The sequence below is a fragment of the Podarcis liolepis genome (assembly GCF_965112155.1).
Source record: "Podarcis liolepis genome assembly, chromosome: 6".
Lineage (NCBI taxonomy): Eukaryota > Metazoa > Chordata > Lepidosauria > Squamata > Lacertidae > Podarcis > Podarcis liolepis.
Window position 1 is genome coordinate 3604912 of NC_139559.1, and position 12629 is coordinate 3617540.

Genomic DNA, 12629 nt, shown 5'->3' on the forward strand with positions numbered 1-12629 from the left:
AACAGATTCTTGGGCTGAAGAATTGTTCATGGAGGATTGAGAGAGCTGTTGTTGTTATTGATATCATTGTTGTATCTTTAGTTTTAGATCTTATGATTTACGTGGAAATTGTTTCCATCTGGTTGTGTACGTTTTGTTGTGTTTTATTTATTGCTTATGACTTCTGTTATGTTTGTAGTTATGTAAATCTTGTCGTGTTGTAAGCCGCCTTGAACGTAGCTTCAACAATGGAAAGGCGGCATACATATAAAATGATGATGATGATGATGTTCCATAAGTTTTTGTATCCATTCTTCTTTTGCTAGTTCTTCTCATTTCTCAAACTCCATCCTGAACGTACTCTGTCACACCCTTGTGGCTTGTTTGCAAGGCACATGAGACCCAAATGGAAATAGGAAAGGTGAGTTTTCCACTCCATGTGGCAGAAAAAGGGCTTGTGTGATATAATAATAATAATAATAATAATAATAATAATAATAATAATAATAATAATTTTATTTATATCCCCGCCCTCCCTGACCAGAGCCAGGCTCAGGGCAGCTAACACCAATAAAATCACAGTAAAAACACAAGGGGGGGACCCCCAATTTAAAATGCAAGTTAAAATGCAATTTAAAATGCAGCCTCATTTTAAAAGTAGCCCATAGATCAAAACCAGAAGGGGAGGGAAACATAAGGGTCAGACTGAGTCCAAACCAAAGGCCAGGCGGAACAGCTCTGTCTTGCAGGCCCTGCAGAAAGATGTCAAGTCCCGCAGGGCCCTAGTCTCTTGTGACAGAGCGTTCCACCAAGTCGGGGCCAGTACTGAAAAGGCCCTGGCCCTAGTTGAGACCAATCAAACCACCTTGAGGCTTGGGACCTCCAAAGTGTTGTCCTTTGTGGACCTTAAGGTGCTCCGCAGGGCATACCAGGAGAGGGGGTCCCGTAGGTACGAGGGTCCTAGGCCGCTTAGGGCTTTAAAGGTCAAAACCAGCACCTTAAACCTGACCCTGTACTCCACTGATAGCCAGTGCAGTTGGTAAAGCACTAGGCTCAGGAGCCAAAGCAGCCACACAGCTGAGAGACTGGACATTCCTTCAGGTTGGGCAGTGAATTGCAAAGCCCCCACCCTGACCCCTGCTTTTAAGTCGCCTCTCTGTCTCGAAAAAGGGACGGGGTGGCTCTGTGGGTTATACCACTCAGCCTAGGGCTTGCCGATCAGAAGGTCGGCGGTTCGAATCCCCGCAACAGGGTGAGCTCCCATTGCTCGAGCCCAGCTCCTGCCAACCTAGCAGTTCGAAAGCACATCAAAGTGCAAGTAGATAAATAGGTACTGCTCTGGTAGGAAGGGAAACGGCGTTTCCGTGTGCTGCTCTAGTTCGCCAGAAGCGGCTTAGTCGTGCTGGCCACATGACCTGGAAGCTGTACACCGGTTCCCTCGACCAATAAAGCGAGATGAGTGCCCCAACCCCAGAGTCGGCCACGACTGGACCTAATGGTCAGGGGTCCCTTTACCTTTACCTTTTACTGTGAGAAGATTTGATGAACGCCACAGCTGTGGGAACAGAGAAGCTCTTTGGATCCAGGCAATATCTGCTAATTATAAGGCATCTCCTTCCTTTTGCATAACCATCCTTTCATTTTGAACATGACAAACTATCCCTGGCAGGAGGGACTTTCACAATTGTTATCAAAATAATGCGACACGACTGAGCCTCGTCATATGGGGCATGTTTGGAGGAGTCCCAGCTCAAATTATACGCCGCCGCCTACCTGAAATGCATTTCAATGCAGATTCCAGCTGCCTGGGTTTGAGGCCATGAATGGCAAGTAGGCAGCGCTAATCAAGAGGCAGCCATGGCCGGACTTGGTTTAAGGCAGATTCCTATCCCCTGTTTTTCAGTGTCTGCCGGCCTTCCACAGCATTTCTGTTGACAGATGTCCTTCGTTTTACTGCCAGACTTGTCAGTACATCCGGTTGGCAGGTGAAAACTGTCTCCTGTTTGTGTGTGTGTCCCTCTTTTAGGTAACACAACTTGCCAGGATAGGTTTGCGTACACAGTGGCAACTGGTGTGCCTTGGGATTGGTAGGGCAGAAGGCAGGGAGGCCAACAGTAGGTGGCGCCAGAGCCAACGTGAGGAAGAGCCAACTAATTCTGGTTTCATTCTCTTCCTCCTCCCTGTTGACTTCTACAAAGACAAAACGGAGACTAAATAGAAGGAAGCTGACAGCTCCCTGGAATTAGCTATAAGTAAGAAGAAAGTGTTAGGTTTCTGTTATGCCACTGTGCAGTGCATGGAGTCACAAGACTCTGTTTACATTCCAGACTGTTGGAAGTCTCACGGGAGACGGATGTTGATGTTACTGATATCCTGGTTTTTTGTTCCAGTGTTGTTCACTGACTCTCACAGAGAGCAGATGCATATTCTCTTCTGTCCTAGTTAGAACAAATGTAGCAATGTAGCACATTTCCATCTCCTTCTGCTGCCTGGATACTCTGCGTAATAGGAACGTGCCTGAAGCCTCATCAAAGGCTTAGGTCATTAATCACACGTCCGAGGAGGAGAGCCTGATGGATTCTGAAGACTCAACTGGAGGAGTAGCTCAGTCGAACGGGGATTCTGACAGAAAGCAGGCAGGTAGGGGCTGGCTGAGAGCAGGCCGAGGTTGGTGGGGCAGGGAACTAGCCTCCACTGTGTGTGCAGGAAGATGGAATCATAGAATTGTAGAGTTCAAAGGGACCCCAAGGGTCATCCAGTCCAACCCCATGCAATGCTTGAATCCTGCCCACAGCCGTCCCAGAGTGGCCTCGAACCACCAACCTTCTGGTTAACATAGAGATCTCCACAGGCAAGATAGGCAAGTCGTAGTTTTGTGGGATTATAACTTTAGCGGAGTTTGTTGCAGACGTGTTTGCGGTTTACCCCTGAGAAATACCTGACATAATATAATAATAATTTATTATTTATACCCTGCCCATCTGGCTGGGTTGCTGGGAGGGCGTTCTACACGGTGGGTGCCACCACCGAGAAGGCCCTCTGCCTGGTTCCCTGTAACTTCGCTTCTCGCAGGGAGGGAACCGCCAGAAGGCCCTCGGCGCTGGACCTCAGTGTCTGGGCAGAATAATGGGGGTGGAGATGCTCCTTCAGGTATACAGGACTGAGGCCGTTTAGGACTTTAAAGGTCAGCACCAACACTTTGAATTGTGCTTGGAAACGTACTGGGAGCCAATGCAGATCTTTCAAGACCGGTGTTATGTGGTCTCGACGGCCGCTCCCAGTCACCAGTCTGCCATATTCTGGATTAATTGCAGTTTCCGAGTCACCTTCAAAGGCAGCCCCATGTAGAGCGCATTGCAGTAGTCTAAGGGGGAGATAACCAGAGCATGCACCACTCTGGCCAGACAGTCAGCGGGCAGGTAGGGTCTCAGCCTACGTACCAGATGGAGCTGGTAAACAGCTGCCCTGGACACAGAATTGACCTGCACGTCCATGGACAGCTGTGAGTCCAAAATGACTCCCAGGCTGCGCACCTGGTCCTTCAGGGGCACAGTTACCCCATTCAGGATCAGGGAGTCCTCCACACCCGCCCGCCCCCTGTCCCCCAAGAACAGTACTTCTGTCTTGTCAGGATTCAACCTCAATCTGTTAGCTGCCATCCATCCTCCATTGTGGAGAAATGCCTAAAAATCACCCCAGCACGCGTTTCGGCTTTTCAAAGCGAAAATCTACACTTTTCTTGCATCAAAAATCTTAACGTTGGTTTATGTTTGGAATACAACTCCCTGCACTCTGCCTATTACAGCAGAGAGTCCACAAAAATACACCAGGCCCCAGAGGAAACAATTTTTAAATTATTTGATCAGATGTGGGATTGGGGGACAACCAACCACTCACCGTTCTTTCAGTTTTTGGTAACCATAAGGCCCTTTGTAGTTTACGTTCTGCAACGAGATAAAAAGAAAAGCAAATTAAATTGGAATGTGAAATAATGAGTATCCTAAAAAAACAAAAAAAAACTCCTCTGTTATGATGAGGTACTCTCAAATATAATGCAAGACATCAGAAATATTTTTTTCTTCCATTTTACGAGGAAATGGCGACTAAAAATGAGATGATAGTTCCTAAAAACGTGATACCATGACCCAGAAATTTGAAATATTCTGTTTGGCTCTGTCTCTTATATCACTCAGTCTATAAAAGAAAGTACGGTATATTAGTGATACAATATTTTACACTTTCTCTCTCCTTCCAAAAGAAGCCAGGGGTCTGGCAAGGCCTGCTGCAAATTCTTGCAAAACGGCTTGTTTTTGCTTTTCTCCCTCCCTCCCTTGTGGAAGATAAAATGGTGTTGGGTGGGGTGGGGACATGGAGTGAAGGGATAAATTGTTTTACAGTAAATTGTAAATTACAACGTGCATATTGCCATCTTCATTTGGGTGGCCTCAAAAAAAGCAGCTAATAACTTTAATCAGTTAATTTACCAATTAGCTAAAGGTAAGGGAAAAGGGACCCCTAACCGTTAGGTCCAGTTGCGAATGACTTTGGGGTTGCAGCGCTCATCTCGCTTTACTGGCCGAGGGAGCCGGCGTACAGCTTCCAGGTCATGTGGCCAGCATGACTAAGCCACTTCTGGCGAACCAGTGCAGTGCATGGAAACACCGTTTACCTTCCTGCCGGAGTGATACCTATTTACCTACTTACACTTTGACGTGCTTTCGAACTGCTAGGTTGGCAGGAGCTAGAACTGAGCAATGGGAGTTCACCCAGCCACGGGGATTCAAACCTTCTGACCTTCCGATCAGCACAGTTTGGTCTATCTATGCCAATAAAATGATGCCTTTAAGATACCTCCAGAATCAGAGGCGCCTTCTTTGAGTACCAGTCACTATGGCACAAAAGTGGGTGAGGACCTGGCTTGTGGGATTCCCATAAGGCATTGGGTTGGCCACTGTGGGGGTAGGGGATACTAGACGAGACATGCCAAGGAAAAATAAGAAAAAGGGGAAAGTCCCACCATCTCTACATTCTGCCCTTGGCACACACGTAATTTTACCAGGCCCTTGTTTTGCCCTTAAGAACAGGGATATTCTGCTCCAGCAGAGCTGAACAAGACACAGTCATTTTAATAGCGGGAAGCGCAACCATTGTGTGCCATGAACATCAACAGGAGTCTTCTTGCAGGACCACTTTTGCACAATAAGAACCCAATGCTCGTCCCCAGCGCTAGCATGGGCTGCTTAATGGTCTGAGCAGTCAACGTCTCGTCTGGGAAGAAGGAACAGGGCGCTACTCCCCGTGACTGCAAGGCGTCTGGATCACAAGGTAGCAAGCCAGCTCCCAGGTATGCCTTGAAAGATTCCATCAACGGTGTCTCCAAAAAATTTTACACATCACTTGGGAAGACAGGCGAACTAATACCAGTTACTGGAAGAAGCAAAGATCACCAGTGTCGAAGCAATGATTCTTCAACATCAGTCTTGTTGGACTGGTCATGTTGTGCAGATGCCTGATGATCGTCTTTCAAGGCAACTACTCTATTCCGAACTTAAAAATGGAAAGCGTAATGCCGGTGGTCAACAAAAGAGGTTGAAAGACTGTCTCAAGGCAAATCTTTAAAAATGTAGTATAAACACCGACAACTGGGAAACACTGGCCTGCAAGCGCTCCAATTGGAGAACAGCCTTTACCAAAGGTGTCATGGACTTTGAAGACACTTGAACTCAGGACAAAAGGGAGGAACATGCTAAGAGGAAGGCATGTTTGGCAAACCCTCACCATAATCAACTTCTACCCGGAAACCTATGTCCCCACTGTGGTAGGACATATGGATCTAGAATTGGCCTCCACAGTCACTTATGGACACACTGTTAAGACCGTGTTCATGGAAGACAATCTTATTGGGTTATGAGTGATCACCAAAGAAGAAGATTCCTTGAGTTGTCGGGTACCTGACTGCCTTGACTGTTATGTGGATCAGGCCGTCGCATCGCATCAAGGCAACTGAGCGCATCTCTAAGATCACATTCTGAACACGTATTTGTCTTCCTGTTTGTCATGCACAGCCCATACTTCTCTTCCCTCCTGGTAATGTTTTCGTTGTGCTGACGATACCACATTCTCTGAGTACTGAAGCTGCGATACTCTGTGGTTGGGGAACATATGATACCTCTTTCTCCGCCAGATCGCGCATTCGCTGCAATTGAGACTGCTGAATGAGACGTGATTGTCACAGACACCCACTCAGTGTTTGTTTGCTCATATGGACAGCATTTTGAAATATTGTACTGAATAATTCTGAGGCTGACAAAAAAGATCCAATGAGACGGATGACATCCACAGACGCCCCAGCTGTCCTTGTTTACCAGCGACAGTTCCTGGTCAAAGCACTGCCCCAGTTTTTTTAGGGTGGGTTGGATGCCATGGTAAAAATTTCTTTGCGCAAGTGGATAAGAGCTGCTGCCATGTTGCAGGGTTAAGCTCCCTCCCCAGGTCTCCAGTGGCGAAATCACAGAGTGCGCTAAATCTTGGCTCTAGCGAAGGTCAATGGCTGCACGTGAACAATTAAGGGCCAAACCGTACACAGAAAGTCTTTGCTCTTCACTGCCACAAGTTTTGAAATACAGTATTAATAGAAGCCATGGGGATCGTATGGATCATAGAATCAGAGATTGGTAGAGCTGATCACCTCATCTGTCTCCAGAGAAATCTCTATGTGGGACAAGAAGCTACAGTTAGAACTGGATGTGGAACAACTGATTGGTTCAAAATTGGGAAAGGAGTACGAAAAGGCTGTATATTGTCTCCCTGCTTATTTAACTTATATGCAGAATTCATCATGCGAAAGGTTGGGCTGGATGAATCCCACAAGCCAGAATTAAGATTGCCAGAAGAAATATCAACAACCTCAGATATGGAGATGACACAACCTTGATGGCAGAAAGTGAGGAGGAATTAAAGAATCTCTTAATGAGGGTGAAAGAGGAGAGTTTGAAATATGGTCTGAAGTATGTATGGTCAACATCAAAAAAACGAAGATCATGGCCACCGGTCCCATCACCTCCTGACAAACAGAAGGGGAAGAAATGGAGGCAGTGAGAGATTTTACTTTCTTGGGCTCCATGATCACCGCAGATGGTGACAGCAGTCACAAAATTAGAAGACGCCTGCTCCTTGGGAGAAAGGCGATGGCAAACCTAGACAGCATCTTAAAAAGCAGAGACATCACCTTGCCAACAAAGGTCCGTATAGTTAAAGCTATGGTTTTCCCAGTAGTGATGTATGGAAGTGAGAGATGGACCATAAAGAAGGCTGATCGCCGAGGAATGGATGCTTTTAAATTCTGGTGCTGGAGGAAACTCTTGAGAGTCCCATGGACTGCAAGAAGATCAAACCTATCCATTCTGAAGGAAATTAGCCCTGAGTGCTCACTGGAAGGACAGATCCTGAAGCTGAGGCTCCAAGACTTTGGCCACCTCATGAGAAGAGAAGACTCCCTGGAAAAGACTCTGATGTTGGGAAAGATGGAGGGCACAAGGAGAAGGGGACGACGGAGGACGAGATGGTGGGACAGTGTTCTCGAGGCTACCAGCATGAGTTTGACCCAACTGGGGGAGGCAGTGGAAGACAGAAGTGCCTGGCGTGCTCTGATCCAGGGGGTCACGAAGAGTCGGACACGACTAAACAACAACTACAAGAGCTGGAAGGGACCCCAGAGCCACAATGCTGGTGAAGAAGGGATTCAACTTTCCCCACTAAACCATTTTCTGTTTGCAAACTACCCTCCCCCTCAGATATACTGTCTGGCCTGTGGGGGGAAACTTGCAGGAATATTTTGGGGCAAACAGCAGGTTGGGGGTGGTAGTGTAATCTGAGCTGAGAAAAGAGCATAGGAGAAGCATGGCTCCTCGCCCACCCGCCCCCACCCTCTGCTCTGTGTGGCTGCCATTAATATTTTAAGAAAAACTGCAGGAGGTCCTGACCACCGGCCTCCCATGGCTTGTCTGATTTGCTGCTAAGAAGGCGCCACGCAGCAGGCAGCCTGCTGTTTTGGATACTACAGCTACTGCCAAGGCATATTCTATGAGAACCCCTGAGAACACATTATTATGGGATATTGTAGGCCACCCCTGCTTTTCCCAGGAGGTTTTTCTCTTGTAGCTGTTAAAGAAGTGGACTAAAGTAAGGTTACCAGACTTTTTTCAATGAATCCAGGGACACTTATTGTTTGCTATGTGCATGTGAATGCTGAGAAAGCTGTAAATACGGGGACTGTGCCCGGGAAACAGGGACATCTGGTAACTTTAGACTAAAGGGTATTTGCGCTAAAATAATCGTGCAGGGACGCGGGTGATGCTGTGAGTTAAACCACAGAGCCTAGGACTTGCCGATCAGAAGGTCGGCGGTTCGAATCCCCACGATGGGGTGAGCTCCTGTTGCTCGGTCCCTGCTCCTGCCAACCTAGCAGTTCGAAAGCACATCAAAGTGCAAGTAGATAAATAGGTACCGCTTCCGCGGAAGGTAAACGGCGTTTCCGTGCGCTGCTCTGGTTCACCAGAAGTAGCTTAGTCATGCTGGCCACATGACCCAGAAGCTGTACGCTGGCTCCCTCGGCCAATAAAGCGAGATGAGCGCCGCAACCCCAGAGTCAGCCATGACTGGACCTAACAGTCAGGGGTCCCTTTACCTTTAATCGTGCAGGAGGAGAGCCTACAGCAAAGCACTGGGCTCCACAATATGCTCTTATATGTGACAACTGGGGTGTCAGAGTCAGGTCCCGATTTACACCTGTGCAAAGCTGGAGGGCGCATACCTAAACGTGAAAAGTTACTTCCTTGGAAATGTCACAAGACCATATGGAGGTACCCTAACCATCTACTCCCCTCCCCACCTTAATGCTCCCTCCCACCCAGTGCCCCCCTCCCCACCTAGCGTGTCCCCCCCCCCAGCACCAACCCATTCATCCCTCCCGCCGCCCACCTTGTTCTTGGCCATGGCGCTCCTCTTTCTGCTCCGGAGGGGGAATCAGCCCAGAGCCGCCTCCGCCGCCATCCGGCGCGTCCCGTTCCCACGGCAACCGGGGCGGGGCTCGAGGCTGGGGGCGGGGCCTGAGCTGGGACGGGCAAGGCATGAATGGAGAGGAGGGGGAGGCGCGGAGTCCTTGCTTTGGGGGGGGGGGCGGACTACTAATCGCAGGCAGGGTTGAGCCCCGGAACGTGCCTTGAAACTGGGCAGAGCTCGGCACCTGCTGGAGCGCAGCGGGGCAAGAGTGCCTCTGAGCGTGCCTGGAGTGCTTTTCGCCCCGGCGCTGCAGCCACCCCGCCCGCCTACGCGGCATACCTTAGGGAGATCAGAGAGGCGACGGGATGGAGGCAGGATTGAGCCCCGAGCAAGGCATCTGTTCCTCCTCCTCCTTATTGTTTTTAGGTTATTGCTGTTGTTTTGCATATTGCCGAGCTGGAAATGAAATCCCTAAGCGGTTTGCCGAAACACAAGGGGTTTGCATTGGAAGAGTGCCTAAAAGCCACCGCTGGAGACAAGGTACCTTAGTCACCGTTTCTCAGCCTGACTGACTGGGGACAAAATAGGATGTACGCTCCGAGATAATATGCAATGAATAAATGCCAAGCAAGTTGGGCACCTTTAGGCTCCTGGAAGTTGTTGTAGGAATTTATGTATAGGTTGGGGGGGGTTGCCCCTCCAGCAGATATCCTGCACATGCAGCCCACTGCCAAAATCAGCACAATCACTTTGGTGACTTTTGTGATTTGTCCCCACAAAACACTTCATCACAGTTTCTTCCTATCTATTCAAAGGGCCTCTGCTGCACGATACCAAATGTAAGAATTCACTGATAAATGTATCTCTGTACTGGCTCACAGGGAAAACTTCAGAAATTCATATAGACATGTGAGCTCAGCTACTCAGCAGCCCCTCTGCCTGAGCAATAATCCCTGGCCTCCTGATACCTGAGTGCCAGACAGGTAGCCATTCCAGAAATAACAAACCCAGATGAAGACAAAAGGGTGTGATAAACTTGGCTGGGAAACAGGGAAATGTAAATATCTTTTTTGTTACACTTGATGGGTGTTTGGTGGAGGGCAAGGAGAACCATGGGGCAGGGTCCAGGATGCTCAGATTCCTGCCACCAGACCTCCCCTTTCCTGATGTAACCGTGATGTATTAGTGATGTAGTTTGGGGGGTATAACATGGGGATGAGCAGCTAATAAAAGTTTGGGGGCTTTTTTGTTCGGGGCTTCCATCTTGTTCCACCTTGTGGCAGGTGGGAGTCCTGTTGCGACAGTCTTCAATAAAGACCAAGCCTTCTGGCTGCTGTTTTGCTCTAATATTCCTGGTTGGTGTTTTTTTCCTTTTTGTCCAAAGGAGCCCTCGGATTTCTCCGTTAACAATGTCTACACAAACTTACCTGAGAGGAAGCTCTACTTCCTTGATAGGGCTTGCTTCTGAGTAAACAGGCAGAGCGTCAGGTTGCACTTAAAATCACAGAGATGTGCAACCCCCTGAAATGCAGGAATCTTTTGCCCAACATGGGGCTCGATTCGAGGACCCTGAGATTATGAGTCCCCTGCTCTACCGACTGAGCTATGAGGAAAAGTTAAGGAGCGCTTAATTTGGATGCTTGTGCGCCAAGTATCTGAAAACCCACAAGCGCTGACAACCACAACCTTGGCAACTCCTTAAAAGAGCCCTGTAAAGTAGGTCAGTATTGTCAGCTGCATATTGGAGATGGCAGTTCATGACTAATATTATTATTATTATTATTATTATTATTATTATTATTATTATTATTATTATTATTATATTTATATCCCACGCATCTGGGCAGCTTCGAACACACACACAAAAAATAAAAACTTCACACATTAATAGTAACCATCTAATCCAATGTAAAAAGTCACAAAAATTTCAAAATAAACAATTTATATCAAATAAAGCAATAATCCATTAGAACCCAATAGTAAACAGTAAAATTAAACACCAGCAGATAACAATTAAACACTTATCAATTACAATAAAGAATTGTTAATCTATAATCAATAAAAATAACAACAAATCACAATGCATAAAATACCACAAAACGTACAAAACCATGTACTGTAAAAGGATCAGACTGAGAAACAAGGGCACACAACTTATAAAATTATTTTTTTAAAAAAAAAAGTTTTGACTCGGCAAGGCCTTCCAAGTGAACCACTGGGGTTTTCAGCCTTTGTGTGCCAGGGATGATCAAGGAAACCTAGAAACCAAAAGATGGGTGCTGGAGAGAGGAACAACAAATGGCAGAGTTATCCAACAATCCAAGCTGGAAAAGCGGGAATGGATGAGGCTTGGCTGGGTCAGGCAGCCAGACAAGGGCAAGAACCGGTCTCCAGGGCCTCTGACAGTGAAGATGTTGGCTCCTTGCATAGCTCCTTGGTGAGGCAATTGCCAAGGGAGGCACCCATGTAAACACCAGGTCAGCAAGATCAAGATTTCTGGGTTAGGGCAGAGGAGAAGCCACACCCTGTCATCTTCAGACACCCAAACTTTCAGCTTGTTCACAAACCAGAGCAGATTGTGGATTTGCACCGAACTGGACACAGGGCTCCCTGTGTGGTCTGACCATGGCTGAATGGAATGATGCTATTACAGTACTTCCCTTGGACTGGACACTGGACTTATGGACATAATGGACAGCAGCATTATGCTGCTGTTGCACTCCGGTCCTGTCTGCAGGCTTCCCATTTGAGGACATCTGGTTTCAACCACTGTGAAAATAGAATCACAGAGTTGTAGAGTTGGAAGGGACCCAGAGGGTCATCCAGCCCAACCCCCTGCAAGGTAGGAATATGCAGGTGGCCCGCATAGGAACTGAACCCTAGACCTTGGCATTATCAGCACCACCCTCTAACCACCTGAGCTAACTTTGGGGCAGCAAGCCCCTCTGATGCGCTTACTCGCTCCCATCAATACAAAATAAAAATATTCCTTTCAGTAGCACCTTAAAGGCCAACTAAGTTAGTTCTTGGCATGAGCTTTCGTGTGCATGCACACTTCTTCAGATACACACTCGCTCCCATCAATACAGTTCGTGAGGATGGTGTCGTTCTGCAGCTTTAAAGGCAGAGCCAGCCAGCCTATAAGGATTGGAGAATCTTTAAAGAATATTTAGAAAACTATGGAATAAAAGGAAACATCTTGGCAGAATTAGACTGATCCCTGTATTGTATAAATATAAGTTTGTAGGGAGGTAAAAAGAAATTATATAAGAAATATGTAACTGTGCGGTATAAAGTAATGGATAAAGTACAGTGAGATTAATTGGAAGTCAGTTTTAATTTCCCCCCTATAAATTTTATAATTGTGTTCAATACCAGGAGTGTATATGGTGATAATTATATTAATCTTCTTAAATCTTATAGTGTGGTGGTTTGATTTTTCTGTTATTTGTTTGATTGTATGTTTGTTTACTTGTATGTACGTCTTCTTTTTATTTTGACTATGGCAGACCAACACGGCTACCTATCTGTAACTGTATGTACGTCTGTTTTTCATAAATGTATTTATTTTAAATTAATAAAGATAGAATTAAAAAAATAAAAATAAAGGCAGAGCCAGCCACACGCGATCCCATTTTACTCCGTTGCTG

The 12629-nt window shown here is 46.9% G+C and overlaps 1 protein-coding gene and 1 long non-coding RNA gene across 4 annotated transcripts in view; one reads left to right on the forward strand and one right to left on the reverse strand.

Annotated features, from left to right (window-relative positions):
• TTLL9 (tubulin tyrosine ligase like 9) overlaps positions 1–9061 on the reverse strand; it is a 55251-nt gene extending 46190 nt beyond the window's left edge. For all 3 annotated transcript variants that reach the window (XM_083507590.1, XM_083507591.1, XM_083507589.1), the window contains exons 1-2: positions 8959–9061; positions 3877–3923 (exon numbers count right to left, since the gene is read on the reverse strand). In XM_083507590.1, the coding sequence (XP_083363716.1) occupies positions 3877–3923; positions 8959–8973 (62 nt within the window). In that variant the 5' untranslated portion in view covers positions 8974–9061. The remainder of the gene's footprint in view (positions 1–3876; positions 3924–8958) is intronic.
• A 3059-nt stretch (positions 9062–12120) lies between these two features.
• LOC310708973 overlaps positions 12121–12629 on the forward strand; it is a 52675-nt gene continuing 52166 nt past the window's right edge. Inside the window, exon 1 of the long non-coding RNA XR_014527275.1 lies at positions 12121–12230. This is a non-coding gene — a long non-coding RNA (uncharacterized lncRNA). The remainder of the gene's footprint in view (positions 12231–12629) is intronic.